We start from the raw sequence: 25374 nt of genomic DNA, 5'->3' as shown, positions 1-25374 counted from the left end.
CCATGACTAAATTTCTCATTTTACCCGATTCTGACAGTTGGGGGGGGGGGGGGGGGGCAAAGTTTTCAGTCATTTACTGTACATTTATCAGTAAGAAAATTGAATCTGATCTGTAGCTGATTTGGCTTGTACACAACACATCAACAGCTACTTAAGAACCACTGCCTTTTTCATACAACAATCCTTCTCCTTAAATTAATTACCGTAATTCTTCTAACATTTTGGACAGATATTACTAGTGTTGAAAGAAGAATATTACATTTTTTTGCCAGCCTTGTGGAAAAGTAAAGATATGAGTATGTTGTTCATTAGATGGTGTAATCAAGTGAGAAAAAAAAGACTCAATATTCCTGCTGGAATTACATATATATGTTACATATAAAATGAGCAGGCCAGGTGTCCCAAATTTGAGAAGAAATAGGGTATGGTTGCAAATTTTCATTTTGCAAACGCTTTTTGGTTTGAGGAACATTAACCACGCTACGCTAATTTTGACCCAAAATGCTGACAATTTACTAAAAGCATGTGCACAGAAACATTAGGAAGAATAAATTTGGCAAACATCGAGAAAAGAATTGCTCCCGCTTCCTTTTTCATTTGAGAAACCTGGATGACCAGGCAGTTGAGAGGCAGTGATGACTTGGTTATTGAGAATGACTCACAGGGCATGATGTCAGGGTCTCTGTTCTTGATGACATAACACCTGGCCACGGCTATAGAATGTCTACGGGCAATTTTCTCCTGTTCCTCACCAAGCTCCTGTGGCAGAAAGAAGAATGCATTGATTTGTTTGATTACACTGTGCTCAAGAATTTTACACCAACCCTACATGATCATAAATTTTGACCGTAACTAAATTACTCAATTTCCCTGATTCTGACAGTTCTATTCATTTTAGAGTGAGTGAGTGAGTCCTTGGGGTTTATCAGTCATAAGACGAAGCAGGAATCCTTAGAATGTCCTTGTTGCAGGACGGATTTCTACCACTCTTTATCTAGTGCTGCTAAGCCGTACCAATTATACTGGTATGAGTCAACCAGTTGTTGCACTATCCCCTTCATGCTGGACACATTTTAAAGCTTATAGGTGTGACTCGACCCAGGATTGACCCTGGATCTACAACTCCCAAAGCAGACGCTGTGCTATCGGGGCCGGTATTGATTTTAGAAAGGTGTTTTCAGGTTTGCTTGGAACATGGGATGATATTCTACTGGGACATATTAAGTTTCGGCACCAAAAATAATATTTTATGAAATTTACTTACCACTGAAAACAGACATATGTGAGTGAACTTTTAGGCCATTTAGGGTATATGACAATAGCTAGGTTTATTGGTGGAGAGGAAGAATATTATAGCATTAGACTGTTTAATTCTTACATTATTTAACTGCTGGTAAAACTTGTATTAATACTGATTGCAACACAATACACTGTGATTTGAAACACTATATACTGATGATGCTGATGTTTATGCTTCAGCCCCATTGTACTGCTTATTGAAGAGTCCATGCAAAAAACAATCTTTTGGTTGAAAAATTGAATGTCCTAGTTCAGCATTTTGCTGTTACCCCACTGTACTGCTTCACTGAAGAAACCGCACAAACAGAGGCAAGATCTGACATGAAAAACTGCCTAGCATTGGCTTACCTTCCACTCTGCTATAAGGTGTGATGGTCCGCTCAGGCGAGGTTTGCACAGGTTTTCTACCACCTTCTCAAAGCGCTCCACTTCCACGACAAACTTGTCCAGGGTCTCCTTGACGGTGAATGGGTCTTTGGGCTGCTGTTGAAAGTCGTGGAGCTTCATGGCCTCCTCTTTCTGCTGCTGTAGTTCCTGGGCTGTCAGGATTTTAGGGGTGAGGACAGTGTCCTGGGCGGCAGCCTCTCGCAGGGCGTCTGGGCTGGAGGACAGGATGTCGTCTAGAGAGGAGGTGGTGGAAGAGGACAGTTGTCTGCTGAGGGCGGGACCTGATGAGGCAGGAGCAGTGGTCCCACTGCCGCGCTGTCCTGATGTGACCCCAGACACCATGCGGGCTGGCAGGTTTTGAGGTGACCCCGGAGTCTGAGCTGGACTTTGGGCTGTGGGATAATGCGGTACTGGGGCAGCAGCTGGGGTCTGTGTTGCTGCTGGAGGGGTAGGAGCTGGCGACACTACAGCAGGTTGATTTGTAGGTGCCTGGGGCCTTGGCTGCAAGATCGACTGATCTGATGAAATGGGTTGCAGAGGCTGGGTTGGGAAGGGCTGTTGGGACTGAACCACGGTAGGCAGACCTGACTGGGCTGTGGAAGGATGCCCCACAGTAAATTGTCCACCTGGAGCTGTAGAGGCCTGACCAGGCTGGATCATACTGGGGTGTTGTGTGGAGATGACGTTTTGTGGTTGTGTCTGGCTTACAGACTGATATCTCGTCTGAGGTTGACCATTCCCTGTATGGGCCACAGGAAACTGCTGGGCTTGTCTTTGACCTGGCTGACCCAGATTTAACTGCTGTTGGTTCTGACTCACAACCTGATTGAATATCGGCTGTCCAGCTTGACCCGTGACACGCTGACCTTGTTGACCCATTGTCAGTTGACTCTGATTCATTTGCACTTGTCCCATCCGCATTTGCCCATGTTGACCCATTTGCATTTGCCCAGATTGACTCGCTTGCCCCTGAGCTGGTTGACCCATTTGTACTTGTTCTTGTGTTGGTTGACCCATTTGAGCTGGTTGACCCATTAGTGCTGGTTGACCCATTTGTCCTTGTGTTGGTTGACCCATTTGAGCTGATTGACCCATTTGTGCTGACTGACCCATTTGTACTTGTCCTTGTGTTGACTGACCCATTTGAACTGGTCGACCCATTTGTGCTGGCTGACCCATTTGTACTTGCCCCTGCGCTGGTTGACCTATTTGTTGTGGTTGACCCATTTGTACTTGCCCCTGTGCTGGCTGACCCATATGCACTTGCTGACCTACTTTCACCTGCACAACTGCAGTCTGAGGTTGCATGGGCTGTGGTGATGGCGCTGGACTTGGGACGCTGTAGCCTTGGTTGAGTGGGCTTGGCTGTCGAGGGCCAGCCTGCTGGTACTGACTACTAACAGAAGACTGGCCAAAGCCTTGTGGTTGGTCCTGGACTGAATGTATCTGCTGCACAACAAACCCAGCTTGCTGACTTCCATGCTGACCACCGGTTAAAGTCTGTGGTGGCTGATTGGGGTAGCGGATATGTGTCGTCTGACCTTGTGAAATGTTCTGGAAACTCTGTTGTTGTTGCAGGTAGGTCTGCTGAGATTTGTTCTGCTGATGTATATATTGCCCTTGGTTTTGTGGAAGCAGTTGCTGTGGTTGGCCCTGCTGGCTGACAAACTGTGGTTGCCCTTGCTGGCCAATTGGTTGTGGTTGCCCCTGATGGCCAATTGGTTGTGGTTGCCCTTGCTTAGAGGTTGGCACCTGAGGTTGGTGGCCCTGATGTAAATACAATTGCTGCATTTGTTGTCCTACCTGAGATACAGAGAGCTGCTGTCCCTGTTGCACAGCATGTTGCCTTGGTTGAAAAGAAAGTTGTTGGCCTGCTTGGGTCATACCCTGCAACTGGCCTTGCCGTGGCACAGATTGGGTTTGCTGGGTCACGCCTTGGTAATTACTTTGTTGGGTCACTGTATGTTGCCCTTGTTGAGGCAAAGTTTGCTGTTGCCTTTGCAAATTCCCTTGTTGAGCCATAACCTGTTGCCCCGCCTGGTTCACATTAAACTGCTGTGAAACTTGCTGCTGTCCCAGTTGTTGTCCCTGCTGAGCAAAAGTTTGTGCTTGGCCCTGCTGTAGAACCTGTTGTTGATGTTGCCCAGGCTGGTATGTCTGTGATGTTCCAGGCATAAGATTTAGTGCTTGACTCTCTACACTTCCAATCCTTGCCTGCTGTTGCCAATACTGCGCTTGCATTTGAGCTCCAGAGGCCATAGATGAAGACCCTTGAGCACTGAATGTCTGCGGTTGAGCCTGCGAACCTGGGATTTGCGGACCTGCCCCAGGGTATGGCTGTGTCCCATGCGAATGAGGAATACATGGCTGACCCATCTGACCTCCTTGACTTGCGTAAGCTTGCCCGCTTTGCATACTAGCTTGGGGCGATGGCTGGTAAGCAATGGACGACTGACCAGAACCTCCTGAGAATGCTGTTGGGAAGTTAGGTGCTGAAGCTGGTGGCAGAGCCTGCTGACCGTACAACTGAGATCTGGGGAGATTCTGTTGAGGAGCAAATCCTTGAGGGTGCATAGACCCTGCTTGGAAATGCCCCTGAGGATAGGCCATCTGACCTGAAACATGAGATGTCTGAGAGGTCCTGGGGGCTCCATTTGAGACACTTTGCGCAGAGGATGGTAAATGCTGTTGCTGTGGTAGATAATTTATGTTGCCAGTATTCTGGCCAGGAAAAGGTGCTGGTGGTTGGCATCCTGTCTGGCCTTGCGTTGCACCAGTGACATTGCTTCGTCTAGGCCCTTGTGAGGTTGTGCTGTGAGGAGGTGCCTGGTGAATTGGCAATTGTCCAGCAGACCCAGGGTAGGAGTAACCTGCAGCAGGATTTGATGACAGTTGAGGATAAGGTTGAGGAGGTCCGGGTTGTCCTCCACCTGCAGGAATGCCTTGCTGAGGGTAGCCCTGGTGCCCTGGGGGAGGGAATCTAGGACCATGAGGGAGGTAAGAGGCATGGGACTGCCCGGGCATTGCACTGTACCCTTGAGCGTTCCGTAAATATTGTTGGTGCCCATCAGGGTCATCTTGAGGGCGAAGTCCAAGCGGGTGACGAATGTTATGCGTGTGAATCAAATGTCCATTCATGTTGTCCTTTGTAGGTGAAATTATTGGAGTGTCCACTGAAGACACAGTGTTTGTGCTCTCGTACTTGGGTCTGACTCTAGGATTAGTTTGCGGCTGTCTGTTCTGTAACGGAAAGGGAATTTGCTGCTGTTGTGAGGATCCTGGAGGATGATCGTCAACGAAGCTGTAGCCCACAGGTAAATCAGGTGCTACAGGGTTCACCTGCGGAGCAGCGCCCCCTGTGTCTTTATTCTGCTGGGTCAGACGAGGGCTTGCACTGGGAGAAGGTCTGGCGCCGAAATTATCGGGAGGTGTCGGACTTGAACTTGGCACCCCGGCAATGTCCGCTACCCCTGAGGGCATAGTTGGGTAGCCAGCTGGCATCTGAGGCAGCATATCAGGTGGAGGGGTACTGCCTTTCTTTGGGCCAAACGTCGCAGGCTTCATGAAGGGGAGATAATCCTTAAGTTTTGGCCCATCGAATGATGGCAATGCTGATTGGCTAACAGGAGGAGGTGTAGAGGACTGGGATGGTTTGGGAGCTCCAGGGCGAGATGGGGTGGCACCTGTAACAAAGAGCACAAGAAAAGCAATACATTGCCTGATTTGTTGTGGACACAAAAGCAATACATTGCCAGATTTGTTGTGGACACAAAAGCAATACATTGCCAGATTTGTTGTGGATACAAAAGGAATACATTGCCTGAACTGTTGTGGACACAAAAGCAATACATTGCCTGATTTGTTGTGGACACAAAAGCAATACATTGCCTGATTTGTTGTGGACACAAAAGCAATGCACTGCCTGATTTGTTGTGGACACAAAAGCAATACATTGCCTGATTTGTTGTGGACACAAAAGCAATACATTGCCAGATTTGGTGTGGATACAAAAGCAATGCATTGCCTGATTTGTTGTGGACACAAAAGCAATACATTGCCAGATTTGTTGTGGACACAAAAGCAATACACTATTGCCTGATTTGTTGTGGATACAAAACAATACACCACCTGATTTGTTTATGGGGTATGTTAACATTATGTTTAACAAGTCACAAAGATAAAAAGTTCTGCTTTTTAAACTTCCTTTGGGATACTTTACCAATGCATGTATACATTTGGTCAGGTGAAATATTTTCTTTCAACACAGAAACGGAAATTTTCAACAGTCTGATTTCATTTGAACAAGTTTACCTTTTGGAGCAAATCTGTTGGAGATCTGCTCTCTCTCTTCCTGATTCACCTTTGTGATGCCCTTACATCTCTGCAGTAATCTCATCACATTAGACTCCAGCTTCTTGTAAAACTCCAGACCTTTCTGAGACTTGGCCATCAGGTCTTCATACACGTCGTAGGAGTGAATCAACTCCGCTATTTTCGCTTCACGCCTAGAAAGAGAAAAACCTTAGATTGTAAAAAAACAATGATAATTCTTAAGTGAGCAAATTATGCTGGGATAAATGCACACATATCAAAAATGTTGACTGTAACTTTTCCCTCTTTTATCTTTAAAACTTCAATATCTAAAAATTACTTTTTAAAATTATGCACTAGATCAGTGCTTCAGGCTTCAGTGCTGAAATAACATGAAATAAATGGCATGAAATAAATTAACAACCACCAATGGAAAAGCAAATAAAAAATTTAAACATTCACAACCAGAGCCATTTAAATCTATATCTGAAAATAAACCTTGATCATATGACTTCTACTGTATTCTTGACGAAATGATCACACAGCAATAACTATCATCAAGTGTGTAGGTCAAATCATGTTATTTCAGCAAATAAATATCACAAAGGATTACTCTTAGTGCCCACAAACTACATTTCTTCAGCAGGATATCATCATACCGTCCATGCCCCAGAACACCTTTCTGTAACCAATAGGCCTTTGAGAATTTGGCAGATGCACTACTTAGTGCACCATGAGTAACATTTGAGGTGATTTAGTGTAATCAAGCCTGAACAGATTTTTCCACAAAGCATTATGTTGTATACTCACTGTGCTGAGGACTCTGTTGTTGCTTTTCTAATGTTAGCAAATCGAGCATTTGCATCGGTCAGTGCCATTAAAATGTTCTTCTGGGCGGCCATATTTTGACGCAGGAATCCTACAACTTTGTCATGCTTCTTCAGTTGCTCCTGGAAAAACGTCTGCAAACAGACAGCCATAAATTGTTAATAGATGTCGCTTAGTTGGTAAGCGCGCTTGCGCAACGTAATGATCCAGAAGCCTCTCACTAATGCGGCTGCTGTGAGTTCAAGTCCAGCTCGTGCTGTCTTCCTCTTCGGCCGTAAGTGGGAAGGTTTGCCAGAAACCTGCGGATGGTTGTGGGTTTCCCCAGGATTCTGCCCAGTTTCCTCCCACCATAATGTTGGCCACCGTCTCATAAGAGAAATATTGTTGTGTACGGCGTAAACCATCAATCAAATAAAATAAATAAATAAATAAATAAATAAATAAATTAATAGCTGTCCATAAACTGTGGAAACATGAGGATAAAATGCAAACAGATCACCACAAACAGTTGACTGTGGATAAATGACCAAAAATTACCACCAAATGACCATACATTGCACATAGATGACCATTAATTGCTGACAGATGACCATTAATTGCTAACAGATGACCGAAAGTTGCTAATAGATCTCTATTAACAGTGAAGAGGTCACTGTGAACAGATCCCCATAAATAGTTAACAGACAGCCATAAATTGTGGATAAATGATCATAAATTCGTAAAAAATGACCAAAAATTGTCACCAAATGACCATACATTACACACAGCTGACCATCAATTCCTAACAGATGACCAAAACTTGCTAACAGATTTCAATTAAGAGTGAGCAGGTTACTGCAGATTACCAGCAGTTTCACACAGTACTAATAATTAACATATAACTGCAGACCTGTGGAATTTTACGTACACAAAACACACAAACATATCAGATGGCACCAATCTATTAAGAGAAATAAATTTGTTTTGCGTTTCTGCCTCACAGAAATTTCATGTCCTCCCCTCTCAAGTCCTGAAGAAATAACGTTTCAAAAAAGTTTCCTTGTATTATCCATATCCATGTATTTAAAGTTTTTGGAAATGTTGGAAACACATGTCTAACATGAGTATATCAGATGACAGCTTCTTACAGAGAATGTACTCTCATACCTGCGTGTCAGTGCCCTCGTGTGTGACGATGGCGTTCGTGATGTCGTCTTTGTGCACCTCCTCTCTGAACTGTTCGTGTAAACTTGAACGCTGAGCCTTCATTTCGTCCACCTTTCCCATGATTCTCTGTAGTTCACTCACAATGGCTTCATCCTCAGGTCCTGAGACAGACAAATACAATCCATCAATCAGAACACAAGAGTGACAGTTGGAACAAAAGAAGATATCAATCAATGAGAACAGCTTAAGACCGGGTGGAGGGATAGTAGTAGGGACAGGATAAACCCCCAGTTTTCAAAACATTCTCAAATCCATAATAAAGTAATACTCTCATCTAATAAATGGAATTTTCTACAACAGCAATGAATGAAATTTAATAGTAATAAATGGAAATTAATAGTAATAAATGGAATTTAATAGTAATAAATGGGATTCTGTAGTAATAAATGGAATTTAGCAGAATAGCAACAAAATGGTATTTAACACCTATAAATAAAATTAGTAGTAATTTTAACAGAATTAAATTAAATTTATTAATAATTAGTATAACCTTGCTGCTGTACTTTTATGAAGTCTGACAAGATATTACTAAAAAGAATAACACAAAGACTGATTAACAGTTCAAATGTACAATCACAACTGCAGCAACAAAATGATACAGAAAAGATCTCCTAAGCCCAGAAAAAATCTCCTTAGCTCAGAAACTGCAGATCAAGGGATGCTACTCTTACACAAGAAGAAGTCATTCTAACACAACAATTACAACATCAGTAAAAAAAATCGGCTGAAATATTGCTGAAGTGGCATCAAGCCACAATCATTCATTCAGTCATCAGAAATAATAATAATAATAATACGAGAACTAATGCCAAGGCAACATGCCGTGGGATTACTCACCTTTGACAGGCTCTGAGGAGGGCAGGGCTTTCTGCAGCTCATCCAGTGGACCACTCAGAAGCTTCAGGTTAGCTGTGTGTGTGTTCATAGCCTTGTGAAGCTCTGCGTTTGACTGGCTGCCTCGTGTGTGCTGCTCCTGACAGATGTCGCACTCCTTCCTGATCTCAGGCAATATGACAGTGTCCGGCTTTTTACCGAAAGTTTTCTGTAAAGACACAATTATATAAAGACACAATTATAAGCGCATTATGATTTAAGTTGAATTACATGTATGTTATTTCATTAGACTGAAAGTTTGGAGGCGAAACTCAGATTTCTTCCTGATCACAGGCAATTATACAGAAATTTCGGGGGCAAAACTTTGTCAACTGTTCACCAAATCAAATTTTTTTCTGGAAATGAAACCAGGAGATGTGATGATTATTTCATAAGGATTTTTCTACTAACAAATTGTGGAAGATTATTTACCTTCAAGAACATAAATAAAAGTTGCTGTTTCAGTTTCAGGTGGAATACGGGCAGTTTCTCAGACTCACGCCATGAAATGTGGATTAATGTGCACCTACATGAAACTGCCTTTACACTGACCTGAAATTCTTCACTCTGCTTATCTTCTTCATCTAATGTCTGTTTTAGTTCCTGAATCCCCAGTTCTACTTCTGTGGCAATCCCTGAAAGAGCTGGAAAAAAACCATGGAGAAAATGAAGACTCAATCCAATCATATCATTATCACAAAAGCACAATTCTGAACTCAGCTTTTCCTTACATTAAATAAGACACAAAACTATTTGTTTTTTTTATACAGATTTCTTTCCAAACCCAAAAATATTTGGTTTCGACGTAATGATCTGGTTCCCATTACTGTACTCACTTCCCATGACGTCCACGAGATCTTTCACGGCGTTTGGCCGTACACTGATGGCTGCACACTTCTCCAGGAGAGACTGGGGCAATCGCTCTGGTTCCGACTTCAACTTGTTCATGTCCAACTGCATGGAGGCCAGGAACTGACTGTCAACCAAAAACACCAACAGTAACAATTCAATTCATCAAACCGATAGGCGTAATCACTTTTAACTGCACAGAAGCTAGAACTTGACTGACAATCAAAATATAAGTGCACCAAATAAATTGATCAAATTTATAACGCACTTAACAGTGTCCTAAAATCATTGCACTGGTGCACTAATTGCAGGCTAACGGCTGGCTAAGGAGTTGACTTCCAGGAACATTTTACCATGACACTGTTATGTCCAAAAATACATTTATAACTTCGCTTGTTTGGCAAAATGGCAGACAACTTAACGTGCAGAAAACCTGGGGTCGATTCCACAAAGCTATTTCTGACCTAATCTAAACTTTAAAATACAAGTCATATAAATTAAAATCTTGACCACTTCATCAGTGTTACCCCAAAACAAAAGTGTCAGGATTCAAAACTGCATTATCAATATCTAAACAATGTGAGTCAATTATGACTCAAGTGAGAAATGACTAAGTGGAATTGGCTCTGATGCCTTGACTGATAGCACTCACGTTAGCTCTTCGTTCTTCTCATCCACCTCTGCTCCAATCAGACGCAATAGCTTGGCTTTCTCTTCACTGTAATACACAGATTGAATAAGACATTAATATGTGCACAATACTTCACAATTTACCACCATATAGGGGTATGAATTCAGGCTGGTTAAAGCCTATGTCAACATCCTATAACATGTACTCCACAAGAATAAATAGACAATAATATCATCTCTAAGTCTGGAAAGGATGTCACTAGATTAATGAAATCCCCGACAAAAGTCTCAAGATGAAAGTCTAAATCAGGCATTTAGCCTCGTATAAATTTTGGAAAACTGGACACTTTAGAAACTCATTCACTAAAAGCTTTAAGAAATACATACCTATGAAAATATTATTTGTACCATATTTTCATAAATCCATATTTGTGATCAGTGTAAAGTTTGACATAACATTTTACTTCAGTTACACATTTTTGTATGTGTTATTGTTTTCTTCTTACCAAAACCAAAATCTCACATTAAAGGGATACAGAATCGATTCTGATCGAATGTTGTGAGAAACAAGTCCAGGCTACATTAAAGTGATACAGAATTGATTCTGATCGAATGTTGTGAGAGAGAAGTCCAGGCTACATTAAAGTGATACAGAATCGATTCTGATCGAATGTTGTGAGAAACAAGTCCAGGCTACATTAAAGTGATACAGAATTGATTCTGATCGAATGTTGTGAGAGAGAAGTCCAGGCTACATTAAAGTGATACAGAATCGATTCTGATCGAATGTTGTGAGAGAGAAGTCCAGGCTACATTAAAGTGATACAGAATTGATTCTGATCGAATGTTGTGAGAGATAGGCAGGTCCAGGCTACATTAAAGTGATACAGAATTGATTCTGATCGAATGTTGTGAGAAACAAGTCCAGGCTACATTAAAGTGATACAGAATCGATTCTGATCGAATGTTGTGAGAGAGAAGTCCAGGCTACATTAAAGTGATACAGAATTGATTCTGATCGAATGTTGTGAGAGAGAAGTCCAGGCTACATTAAAGTGATACAGAATCGATTCTGATCGAATGTTGTGAGAAACAAGTCCAGGCTACATTAAAGTGATACAGAATTGATTCTGATCGAATGTTGTGAGAGAGAAGTCCAGGCTACATTAAAGTGATACAGAATCGATTCTGATCGAATGTTGTGAGAAACAAGTCCAGGCTACATTAAAGTGATACAGAATTGATTCTGATCGAATGTTGTGAGAGAGAAGTCCAGGCTACATTAAAGTGATACAGAATCGATTCTGATCGAATGTTGTGAGAGAGAAGTCCAGGCTACATTAAAGTGATACAGAATTGATTCTGATCGAATGTTGTGAGAGAGAAGTCCAGGCTACATTCAAGTGATACAGAATCGATTCTGATCGAATGTTGTGAGAGACAAGTCCAGGCTACATTAAAGTGATACAGAATTGATTCTGATCGAATGTTGTGAGAGAGAAGTCCAGGCTACACTAAAGGGATACAGAATTGATTCTGATTGAATGTTGTGAGAGATAGGCAGGTCCAGGCTACATTAAAGTGATACAGAATTGATTCTGATCGAAAGTTGTGAGAGATAGGCAGGCCCACGCTACATTAAAGGGATACGGAATTGATTCTGATTGAATGTTGTGAGAGATAGGTAAGTCCAAGCTACATTAAAGGGATATGGAATCGATTCCATGTTGTGAGAGATAGGCAAGTCCAGGCTATGCCTTGCCCAAGTTGTATTTTAGGTATTGAACATTTATTGAAGCGTGACCAATGCCGCATCATTTAACCCAGGAAACCCTATCTCAACTGTCAGCCAATGAGTGTTGATTCTGTATCCCCTTAAATGCCCCGAACAGTACCAATGCCTGCCTGATTTTTACGTGGAGGTTGAATAGTACAGATTTCTAAATTTCAGCACTCTAGGCAAATAGTTCAACAAAACTCGGTTAGAAGTAACGCCTAAAATTGTCTTACCTGTACAAGGAGGATGACTCATGAGCCTCCATGGGGACCAGCTTCTGGAAGATGTCAGGACCGGATACCTCAGGATCATTAGGGTTGAAAGGAATCCCCTTAACTAGGGACGCACCTGTAACAGGTGAGGAACACAGATGTCAGAAAAAAAAAACCAAGTCAAAACACCTATCTGACACAGCAATCAACAAACATAACACCTGTCGGCTATAAAGATAAAAAAAAAGTCAAAACATGTGTCTACTACAATGATCAACAAAAATTACACCTGTCGGCTATAAAGATAAAAAAGGTCAAAACACGTGCCTACTACAACAATCAAAAAACAAGACAAAACACGTGCCTACTACAGCAATCGAAAAACACAACAACACACGTGTCTACTACAACAATCAAAAAACAAGACAAAACACGTGCCTACTACGGCAATCAAAAAACACAACAACACAGGTGTCTACTACAACAATCAAAAAACAGGACAAAACATGTGCCTACTACGGAAATCAAAAAACACAACAACACACGTGTCTACTACAACAATCAAAAAACAAGACAAAACGTGTCTGCTGCAAGAAAATTTTGTTCTTGTAACTTTACATCATTACTAAAATTCTTACGATGTTATCTGCATGACAGTTTTGTTATATCACAAACAGCCGGCCCCTGTCTAAATAACATTTACTGCAGGATACTGTCTTTGTCCTCCTGCTTGCACACATACAGTCTACATCCACAAAAATCTGATTTCTCTGTCTGTTCCGGCTTGAATATCTGCTAAGCATTTACTACCTTTTCATGTAGTTTAGTTTATTGCTTATAAAGAGTCATATTCATGATAGAATTTTAGGGTTTCATTATTTACTTGTATTTGTTTTCGAAAACATTTTTCACTAATACGATGATCAGTTTTATGAGTATGGGAAACACAAGAGTGAGCTCGCTAACTCACTGACCTTTTTCAAGTTACTTAGGATAACTGGAGCATTGACAAATGCACCAGTATACCTTGAATACGCCTTACCTCTGTGATTACGTGTACTAATCTTGTTCCATAAGCTTACCTTGAACACCTTTGTACTTCGTACTTCCCTTGCTAGCTTCAGTATACTTCTGCTGGCCACCAAATGATTTGTCTGTCCGTACTCACAGCCGACTCAGCTATGAATTCCAGGTAAGTGTTCCCATGTGTCCTCACCAGTAAATCGACACAAGCATGAAAACTATAGTGGAAACTGGATAAATTCCAAGTTCAGCCGCCATGTTTGAATGCATACTCCTCACAGTGAGGGGAATCATGTACACAAATATCACTGCCACTACTACAAAAGAATACTGACTTTTTCACGCAACTGTCTCACACAATTGTCTCACACATTGGTCCCACACAACTGTCTCACACAATTGTCTCACACAACTGTCTCACACAACTGTCTCACCGGTAATGAACTAATGGGAACCCATAATGAACAATGATCACTAAAAAATTTCTCAAATAAATTAAAAAAAAATTGAAGAAAAGATTAAACAAGTACATAATATGTTAGAAGTGTCAGTAGTTATCTCCCTTGTATGGGCTGAAAGAAGAAGGCATCCAAACATGGCGGTTGGAGCTGGAATTTATCCAATTTCAACAATAGTTTCATGCTTGTGTAGATTTACTAATGATGACACAAGGGAACGCCTTTCTGGAACTGATAGCTGAAAAGACTATGACTACGGAGAGACAAATTATTTGGTGCCAAGCAGTAGTATACCAGCAAGGGAAGTACAGAGGTGTTCAAGGTAAGCTTATGGAACAAGACAGGGCTGTGATAGTATATGTAAATCTTTATTTTGCAGATTTGTTCTATGAAAGAATTGCACTTTTGCTTTATTAAAAATCCCAGTTATATATCATGAATTAACTTCTAATGTTCATTTTGAACACTTCATTGAGTACATGCCGGCAGCACAGGGTCGCCATATTTACTTCTGTTTTTTTCGGCATGTTTTCTGAGCACATGGGAGGTATGAACAGCCAGTTTCAATGGAAACAAATCATCCCACATAATGAGCAACCTTGATCAAATGTTTGATTCCAGGGGGGAAAAGTGTGATTTGGTACTGGTGCATTTAGGGCATTTTGGCAACAATCATATATTAACCAAATCTTTACAACTACAGGTATGTGGTTATTTCAAGACTTAAACACTTGTTATGAACTGTGAACGCACCTTTTATTTCAGGAAGACTGTCCATAGGTGGGACTTTCTCATGATAAACGAAGTCATTGTCCTTCTTCGCAGAATTGTACCTGAGAAAAAAACAATATTCTCTGTAAATGTTTTCTCTACCTACTGTAAATCTTAAACCTTTCAAACACCAAGACACTTTTTTTCTGAGGAATTTAAGTATACAATTATTATTAAAATGATGCTTAAATGATTCGTTTGTGTCACTGAAGATAAAAGCTTCGTAAAACTGTGCAAATTAGTTCTCAACACTCCATAGTTCTGTCTGAATATTTCAAAACATTGGTTGCAGAGTCGGTTGAAAAAGTTGAAGAATTAGGTAAGGTTTTCAAAGAAAATGGAATATCTTGAGAATAATTGTGAATTAAAATCAAGTCAGGGTAACAGCATACATTCAAATCAAAAGGATATGCAGAAAGAACAAGTGTATCCAAAAAGTATATTTTACAATGGAAAATTAAGCCTTTCAAAAGTAATGGAACACCTTAGGAAAATTTCTGCAGTTAATGACACACAAATCAAATCAAGAAACCTAAATATATTCAAATAAACATGAATCCACAGAAAAATGGGTGTATTAGAAAAGCATATTTTACAATAGAAAAACTACCCAAAATCATATTTGTAAGATTTTATGAAGAATAGCTGATTTAGCAAACAAAAAATAAAGACAAAATCTTTCATTTAGATTGCATCACTTACTTCCCCGCAACAACATCCAAAGTAAATCTTAATGAGTCATGTATTTCTGGGCTGTCATTCTGAAAAACATAAAGAAAAAACAATTGGAAACATGAATTTCTGACTCTGAGTAGAACTACAAAAAGAGGAGGACTACTTTTTGACGTATGTAGAAAAGATGTTTTTTCTAGTTTTTCAAAACAAATTCACCTCACGTGAAAAACTTCAGCATAAACTGCTGTTGAATCCATGGATTAGTTTCATGTAATAGAATGTAATTGTAACTACAAAAAAAGTCAAGGCTTTCATTTTGGTAAATATCTATTTCAACATACATCTACTTCAACTACTAATGACATATTAAACATTTTAAAATACAGATTTACCAAAAAAAAAAACAAAAAAAAAAAACAAAAAAAACGCCATTTACCAAGATTCAATTCAACATGAGGAGCCTTCATGAAAAAACAAACTGGATACCTTAGCAAGTTTGCCGCACTGCGTAAGTTTCTCATTAGCGGCTGTGAAGTAAGCCAGCCTCTCTCCGTGCTTCTCCTGCTCCTCAGCCTGACTGCCCAGGTAAAAAAAACATGATGGTCTGATAAAACAGGATCTTGATCTCAATCCGCCGCTTCCAGTCCTGTTGAGAGGAAAAAGAGAGACCGACATTGAGGGGAAAAGAGAGACACCAACATTGAGAGGGGGAGAAAAGAGAGACCAAAATCGGGGGAGAAAGAGAGACCAACATTGAGGGAGGAGAAAAAAAGAGACCAAAACAGGGGAGGGGGGGAAGAGAGACCAAAATCGGGGGAGGGGGGAGCAAATCAAGGGGAGGAGAGACCAACATAAAGGGGGGGAAAGAGACCAACATTGAGAGGGAGAAAAAAGAGACCAAAATAGGGGGGGGGAAAGAGAGACTAAAATCAGGGGAGAAAGAGAGACCTTTTGGTCTCTCTTTCTCAGGGGGAAAAGAGAGACCGACATTGAGGGGAAAAAGAGACACCAACATTGAAGGGGGGAAGAGAATAATATAGGGGGGAGAGACCAAAATCGGGGGGGGGGGGGGGGGGCAACATTGAGGGGGGGGAGACCAAAATAGGGGGAAAGAGAGACCAAAATCGGGAAGGAGACACCAACATTGAGGGGGGAGAAAAAAGAGACCAAAATGGGGGGGAGAGAGAGACCAAAATCGACCAACATTGAGGGGGGGAAAGAGACCAAAATAAGGGGGGAAGAGAGAACAAAATCGGGAAGGGGAAGAGACCAACATTGAGGGCGGAGAAAAAAAGAGACCAAAATAGAGGGGAAAAGAGAGACCAAAATCAGGGTGAAAAGAGATACCAAAATACAGGACTGTTACACCATTAACTCTTCTAATTTCACACATTTTTTTCACATATTTGTAAAAAGCTGTAGGCCATACAAAACAATGAAAATGTTGACTGCACATAAAATGGTGCAAATATATATAAATCCTTGCACAAGCCTGCAGTGAGATGCCATGGCCAAATACAGCTTTTAAATTTGGATACCTTTAATAATTCAGAATTTGATGAAATACAGAATACATGTATGTTGTTTGAAAATGAAAATATTCAGCAATATTGAGGAGACAGCCCTGGACCAATAATATCCTTGAAGCTTTCATCCTTGGACAAAGTGAACAAGGACATTTTGTCAATGACACTATAATTTGTATACTTCTCACTTAAACAGTATAAATTTGAGTGCATGAATCTCATGACACCAATTGGACTGAAGGGTAAAAACTAAAATGTAAGTTAATTTAAGGAAAAAAAAAAATTCTTACCTTGTATCGCCGGGAGCTGATTAATCCCTCCGTATTTGTATTTTCCAGATTCCTTGCAGCCTGGCGATAAAACTCCACGATCTGGACAGCAACCTTCGCTGTTATACTGCTCTTACGGTTATCTGTCATTGACTTCTCTAAAATACACTCCTGGGCTTGAGCCTGAAAATCACATGACAGACAGACATGTCAATCAACTGTGTACAGTTGAAATCAGCCAAACACAACAGAGATAGACCTGTCAATCACAGATGTAGGGTTGATATTAGCCAATCACAACAGCCTCCAGCTTGTGCCCAATTTTTACAAACTGGACCATATTCACGTAAGTAATGATATTAATTCTTATTAAGTAATTGGTGTTGAGTATGAAGGAAACCTAAATGACTGGATTAAATGGGCAAGTGACAACGTTTCTTCTCCCACTGACCGGGCACAATGGCATATACTGGTGGACAAATCTTTGCCAGTTCCAGACAGTTTCTTCTCCCACTGACCGAGCACAACGGCATATACTGGAGGGCGGACCTTTGCTTATTGTCATCAGGGCACTGAAACTGTGGAGGCATGGGGATTTTTGAGAACTCCTTGTCTGTAGATGGGATATTGGTATCTAGATTTGACTTACCAGCATGAGGTCGATATGGAAGGACAGAATCTCATGGGCCATGTCCGGGCTCATGGACGAACTACCAAAATGGTCCCGCAGGTACTGGAACGCCCAGGCAGCGCACTGGAAATGGGTGCAAGACACCTTCATACCCTGAAACACAGACCATAATCTCTGGATGAGCATGGTATATGGTAAATAACCCAAAATTTCACTGCAGAAAATGCAATGTCAACAAATATCATTTCAGTCTCGAAACCTACATTTTCATTCTGATCCAACCTTTCAAACACACCTCCACACCCTTTTCTAAGATCACATAGAAATCTTAGAATCAGGCACGATGTACATACAGTACCAGCCAGACTGAAATTTCCCACATTATCCCAGTAGTTTGCCAATAGTGTGTTTGTTGTTTGCTTGTGGTGACACTATGGCAAGCCCGTGGATTGGCTGTGGACGGCCTGTACAAAGTTACACCTGGCAGGTCTCTATATCCAAAGAGCACAACAGCAAGCAGATAAAGGGTAGTGTTGCCCAATCCTACCTATCCATGCAAAAATATCTCTTTATTTTTTTTCTTCATTTCCATTGCAATTTGCCTTTTAATGCATACTTAAAAAGAAAAAAATCCATGCCAACTTACTTGAATTTTAGATACAATCAGGATACATTCAACAACCATTGTTTTAACGATGGCCTGATGGCACTAAAAGTCTGCTACAAGTGCACTAGTGGTGTGAAAACATTCAACCCGGCATTGCAAATTTCCCACCTTTCTGACATAGAAGGAATTTCCCACCTTTCTGACATAGTGTGAATTCCCCACCATTCTGCCATAGAGGGAATTACCCACCTTCCAAACCCTAAGAATTTCCCACATTTCTCACATGATCAAGGTCCAGAAAGAGTAACAAAAACCCCCTAAAATATGAAGAGTACTCCAATCTTTAAAACAAATGACAGCATTTTCAATGGTTTTTGACAGATCTTTGATAAATCTACCCACCTCCGCACTCTGTCTTGTATCCATCGCCCCTAATATGGAATGGAGCGCTCCTATGTTGTACAAGATTGACGCCTGTTCAAACTTGATATCGCTGTGAGAGTACTCCCTTCCTGATTGGACGTCCTCCCTGAAAATACGATCACTGAATGATTAAAGTGTTTGTTTTGCTTGCTAGGTGTTTAATGTTTAATTTTTAACACTTTTCAATTACTTTGAAATCACCTTGTGGACGGCCAGTTTAAATGTAAGCTAATTAATAGTGCTGCTACACTGAAACACCATGCAGAAGACACCAGACAATACACCTTAATTCAGTCACAACACAGACGACATCAGACATGACACCACAAATCAGTCACAGCACAGAAGACAACAGATATGACACCCTAATCAGTCATAGCATATATGGCTAGCTTCTCAAGTGCTCATATAGAAGACACCAGACATGACATCCTTATCAGTCATAGCATACACCTCTGGCTTCGCAAGTGCTCATATTGATGACACCAGGTATGACACCCTTATCAGTCATATCATACATGGTTAGCTTCGCAAGAGCTAAGTGCCAAACGAGCAATGTACATATACCAAAAATGATAGTACAGTAAGAGTTTACTGTGGATGAAACAGTTGTAAAATTGAGTTATGACTTTCATGTCACATGAAAAAAGAACAAAAAGGCAGTTGGTCAAACTTCTTGTCACCAGAATGTGGGATTAAATACATATACATGCAAACTTGCTTTTGATCTGTTGACAACAACTAGAAGTACTAAGGCACCCAAATTATAGTAATCAATGAAACTGGCAAAAATCGGCAATACAACCCGCAAAAGTCAATGTCCCCTCATCATCAAAGCAGGGGCCTTCGTGGCCAAGGTGGAGCAATGACCCAGGAGACTCAAACCAATGCAGTCGCTCTGAGTGCAAGTCCAACTCATGCTGGCTTCCTCTCAAGCCGTATGAGGGAATGTCTGCCGGAAACCTGCGGATGGTCGTGGGATTCCTCTCACCATAATGCCGTGAAATATTCTTGTTGTAAAGCATCAATCAAAAAAACAAATAAATAAATAAATCATCATCATCAAAGTGAATGACCCATTTCAATAGATAGGAAGTGAAAAATGTCACCAACCAATGGCTAACAGAGAGGCAGATTGAGACTGAGAGGCAGACTGAGGCAGATAGATCTGTCGGTCATAGCCATTCACATGGACAGAAATAATGAGTGTTCTCACCAAGTGAAGATAAGTGGGGGTTCCCCTCCCTCCTGTAGTGGGAAGCGGCTCTGCAGAAACTGTAGCTGAGCATAGTACTTCTTCAACGTGCTGCAGCCAATGAAGTCATGGGTAACCTGTACAGCATTCTGCAAACAACACAAATATTCACCAATAGCTACACAAACACACAACAAGGATGTAATAAGACAAACTTTTATTAGCAATAGTTCCTATCAGACTTCACTGGTTATGAGGCAGGCACTTGAAAACTTTCAGTAAAAGTATATTTTCTTGATTTAAACATACTTTATTCGGATTGTGGAAAGTAAGCACAATGCTTATTGCATTGCTCTGTTTACATATGTGGAGGCAACTGTTTTACAAAGACATAAAGTATGTTTTTAGCCAGATTGACACATCAAAAGCTTCCGCCCAGCTCATTTCAAGTAGCAGTCAAGAAAAAGAGCGTACTAAGTAATATGTGAACATTTAATGGGTTGTCTTTCTTACCTGTCTTAACTGCTCTAGTTCTAAGCAAGCTTTGTTGTAGTTGGCAGGGTCTTCATTGTACTGGTCTCGAATAAACTGACAAATTGAAAAAAAATAAACATATATATTTCTTGAGAAGTAAGGGAAGTATTGAACTCAGAATTCAAATATTTCTTTTTCCTTTTTTGACTGCTCACCTGGCAGTAGGAATATTATGACAGGCATGAAATCAGCCCTAGGATTGAGGATACTTCCTCTTATTAAAGTCCTACATATTAATTTAAAGTCCTACATATTAATTTAAAGTCCTTTCACAAATATTTTACTCACAGAACAGCTTGATCCATTGTATTAATTTTCTTACACAAGGTTTCTTCCATTTATTTCACATTAAGTTTGGCCTGTAAAAATACACCTTCAGAAGCACATAAAGGTCTTAAAATGGTACTTCTGCTGGCAAAACATTGGTTATTCTGACAAGAAATTAACTTCACAGAAACAATCTTAAGCGGCCGTATAAGGTGGATGAATCAACTGGAATCAAGCAAAATGTTCAACTTGAAAAAAATGCTAAAACTTAAGACGAAATACAGTATTTCTGAGGAACCTAGTGCTCTTTCACTGGTTCAGTATATTTATTTATTTATTTGATTGGTGTTTTACGCCATACTCAAGAATATTTCACTTATTCGATGGTGACCAGCATTATGGTGGGTGGAAAAGGGGCAGATCCCGGGGGAAACCCACGACCATCTGCAGGTTGCTGAGACCTTCCCACGTATGGCCGGAGAGGAAGCCAGCATGAGCTGGACTTGAACTCACAGCCACCGCATTGGTGAGAGTTTTCTGGGTCATTACGCTACGCTAGCGCGCCAACCAACCAAGCCACGGAGGCCCCCTGGTTCAGTATATGTATAAGTATTCAGTGACATCACAGGAAGATTCTGATTACACAAGATGCAATGGTTATTATATGTATGTAAAGTACTGTAATTCTTCAACCTTTTAGCATATTGCCAAGTGTTTATTCAAGCAGTTTGTGAAGGCATTCTTTTTAGTGGACTTTAATTATACTTTTTGTGAAGCCCTGAATCTCACCAATCCAACCAATGTAGTTTTATCTCCAAACTCAAATTACAAATGTAAAATAAATAGCAGTGAAAGTCACTCTTTCACATGCAAAAGGGCTGAGGAATTAGAGAATGAACAATTTCTTACATGTAGGTTTTCACGTCATACTAAACAATTTTTCAGTCATATGATGACCAGGAATACCCAGGAGGAGACAAAATATGCCTGCTGATGCTTGCCTATTGAACCCTGCACACTTCTTCCAGCACTGTTCAAATCTTTGTGGACTGGATATTTAATTTACTGGGCCAAAATTAAAACACTTGCTCATTTGGAGTAACTATTACAATTTGTGAATTGTGTGTACATGTTTTGGCTTTCTTCTTTAAACAATGTCCCAAGCATCCAATATTGTTACAGCATATAAAAACTTACTCAACTGCAGTGGGAATGAATGGTATATTTGACACGTGGATATCATTAGGTGGTAGAGGGCAAGCATACCCTATCAAATTGACAACACTAAGACAGCTTATAGAGCTTAAACAGCTTTTCTTGTTCACTTGGACATGTATACAGGAAGTTTTTCATAGCCTAGCGAGTTGGGCGTATCCAGTCCACTTTCAGTGAAAAAAGACAACCTCTGCCTTTGAATTGCATGTATTTGTTTTCTGTGAAGACTTTTGTGACAACTGTTGGTAACGGGCTTATCTTAAGTTATGTGTTACGTATTTAGATCACCTGAAGCATTATCCATTTGCAAATCATTATGTTATCCTCCCAAATTACAGTGCATGTGTGAGCCCCATCACAAGGAATTAACACAAAATGACAAACACGCGAAAGCATTATACAAACTAGGCTATGCCAAGGGGTGAACGCTGTAGATAGCTCAGATTTGTTGTGTTATATATAAGCCTAATTACTTTGTAGAGCCTGTACTTTTTGTTAAAACTACTCATTACGAGCTTGATTTCCATCATTCAGGCAGGGGTCAAACAGTGATGTATTGCTCATGACAATTGTGCTGGGCATCTTGCATCACTCTGATGGATAGGGCATGGGAAGAACAGAAGAAAGAAAGTGACATATAGGTCAAAAATGAGATTATAACATGTCTTTTTGAAGAAAGTCACATGTCTTGGTAGAAGGATTTTGTAAACTGTGATCAAACGGAAATATGGAGCAAGTGTGCGTGGACCGACAGTTGTACGTGATAAAAGGAAGCAACTGACCGGCCAATCATAATGTACGTTACAACTAAGCAGACCAATCTGCTGGACCAATGCAGTGATTTACAGATAATGGTCTGTGAACATCCATGCAGCGGGTTTTTAGGCATGGCAAACGCTCTGAAATTTACTGATTTATTTGCCAAATAAAAGAAATCATAAGTATAAATGTTTTTATGTTTTATTGTGTTTAACGATCAGTGCTTAATGATCCACCTTTATTTGCCGACATAACACATACACGTTAGGTGTTGTTGTTTCATCGAAAAACTGGACCCTCTATAATTCTAATTCCTGTCAATTCTGATTGGATCATTCTGTTTTGCATTTTATGTGGTGTAAAAGTAAGACAAATATTTTATTGTTTAAAATCCTTTGTAAAACTGTTTCTTATATGTGTTGATAGGGCACAGTCTTTCACCTGAGTGTAAAAAATCCATCAGTTTTTATTATGAAGTTAATATTTGCATTTAACATGAAATTATCCGTAGCTGATCTTTTTGACAGTGATTGAATTTAGATTCTACCTTGATTGATGTTCTGTTGACAAAATCTATGACTGCGCAACAGGCTATGCTTGACTGCTATATTGCATGAAGCCAGTTGAAAGACATCTCGCAATTTTCTTCTCTCTTTCGTTCTTAGGTGACTGACTAGTTTGAATGTACTTTATTAAAATTATCTCAATTATGTAATGATGGACAGTATTTATGGCTGGTAGTAACAAATTAGTTCTGGAAAATATCTGCAGATTTTATTCTGCCAGGGCCTCCACTTCAATGTCAGGCAGAAACATGTGATCACCGGACTTGAACATGTGAAGATATTGGTGACCAGGCACTGTACATTTAAGCTGCTTCCTTTTGTGACTGTAAGAATGGCAGACATTCTCAAAACATACAGTTACAGAGGGAAGCAACTGATTATATATATATACATATATATACATATATATATATATATATATATATATATATATATATATATATGTATCCTAATAGTTATTAACCGGCCCGGATAGCACAGTTGGTAAAGCGTCCGCTTCGGGACCGGTAGATCGAGTCACACCTAAGACTTTAAAAGAGGAAGTTGTAACTTCCTCGCTTGGCGTTCAGCATGAAGGGGATAGTGCAACGACTGGTTGACCCGTATCAGTATAATGGCTCGGGCGGGGCGGCTTACTTGCCTTCGGTAAGTCGTCTCAGTGAAGCAGCACTAAATAAAAGAGCGGTGGAAATCCGTCCTGCTACAAGGAGGTACACGTACATGCACCCTAAAGATTCCTTCGTCGTCATATGACTGAAAAATTGTTGTGTACGACATTAAACCCCAAGCACTCACTCACTCACTCCTAATAGTTATCCATCTCACTTTATAATTGCCATTCTCGTGGCCTATAATTTCATGGTAAATTAATCCTAATACAATGAAAGACCAAGAACAGCACACAGTGCTTATGTCTTTGGTCAAAACATCAAAATAATGCATTTGTCATTTTCTTCATTTTGTCACAGGCGGCCAAGTGTATTGCTTAAGCTGGATCCTTATTCACAGAAGTTCCACCTGGTGGCACTCACACATATACCAGAAGTTCTGGAAACAGCACAGCAGTTCACAGCCTTACATGGGAGTTGGATGAATTCAGCAGCCAAAAACGAATTGACATACCAACATTACTTTTGAATTATTTGTATTCTTTTAAGTCTTTTGAGGCTTTTTGCAGCAAAAGGTACGTATGTCATTGGTTTATTTAGACCACATGAATCATTTACCATTTGTACATACTATTCACCCAACTTCTGGTAAATGTAACAACCCCAACCAGGCAGAACTAATGGAAATTTAGCACTTACAAGACCTGTAAAGGAAAAGACCAAATTATCCCTCACGGTTTTCCTTTGTTATGTGTGATCTGTGTGTATAACGTGAAGGTTGGGAGGTGTTCGGAACAGCGACTATCATGCTGCTGTAGAAGTGCAAAAATGACTGGTTGGTAAGCATGGATTTCGGTCCCAAGTATCTCGTTCCTGGACGGGTAAATCGATAGAGTATTCTTTCTGACTATATTAAAGGTATTGTTGACGTCTTGGTATCGACAAGGACACCATTCCTAGTCTTCGAGAGACGACAAATAAAGGCGTGATTCATTCACAAATGACCGGCTGTTGTTGTTGCTTCAAAAATGACAGCTACGCAGTGGGTGTGGACATAGAGGTTAAATTCCTGCTTCGAAGAGGAATTCGTTTTGCCACTGTTCCAAGCGGGGGAGTAAATGAAATAGCTCACCTGTTTCAGTGTTGTGCTGAATTCCACCGGCTCTGGACTATGTTTCAGCTCGAGTGATAACATCGGCAGACGAGGCACTGCCTCCATTTTTCCTGCTTTTTCTTCTTACCTTCGAGAATTTGCGATATTCCACGAGAAATGATAAACAAGGGAATCAACTCATCGCATATAGTTAATTTTATCTGCTATGCAGAGTTAATTCCCTTGTCTCAAGTGAGAAGATGAGAAACATTAAAAGCATTCCAAAATTGTATTTTAATCAGCAAGGAAGATATGACGGTAAATATAACGACAGGATACACCAAAGAAACCAAACCAGCAGTTACTAGATTGAAACCCTCCG

At 40.5% G+C, this 25374-nt stretch overlaps 1 protein-coding gene across 1 annotated transcript in view; it reads right to left on the bottom strand.

The window, feature by feature from the left end:
- LOC135464627 (tyrosine-protein phosphatase non-receptor type 23-like) overlaps positions 1-25125 on the bottom strand; it is a 33511-nt gene extending 8386 nt beyond the window's left edge. The window contains 20 exon segments of the mRNA XM_064742083.1: positions 663-759; positions 1648-5369; positions 5998-6191; positions 6808-6959; positions 7972-8132; positions 8869-9073; positions 9457-9548; positions 9741-9880; positions 10406-10471; positions 12394-12508; positions 14607-14686; positions 15327-15385; positions 15786-15893; positions 15895-15945; positions 17116-17277; positions 17744-17878; positions 18735-18861; positions 19972-20099; positions 20464-20538; positions 25032-25125. Of these exon segments, the coding sequence (XP_064598153.1) occupies positions 663-759; positions 1648-5369; positions 5998-6191; positions 6808-6959; positions 7972-8132; positions 8869-9073; positions 9457-9548; positions 9741-9880; positions 10406-10471; positions 12394-12508; positions 14607-14686; positions 15327-15385; positions 15786-15893; positions 15895-15945; positions 17116-17277; positions 17744-17878; positions 18735-18861; positions 19972-20099; positions 20464-20538; positions 25032-25118 (5956 nt within the window). The 5' untranslated portion in view covers positions 25119-25125.
- Positions 25126-25374: the final 249 nt, after the last annotated feature.

Source organism: Liolophura sinensis, chromosome 4, assembly GCF_032854445.1.
Source record: "Liolophura sinensis isolate JHLJ2023 chromosome 4, CUHK_Ljap_v2, whole genome shotgun sequence".
NCBI lineage: Eukaryota > Metazoa > Mollusca > Polyplacophora > Chitonida > Chitonidae > Liolophura > Liolophura sinensis.
This window is presented reverse-complemented; position numbering and strand designations above follow the sequence as displayed.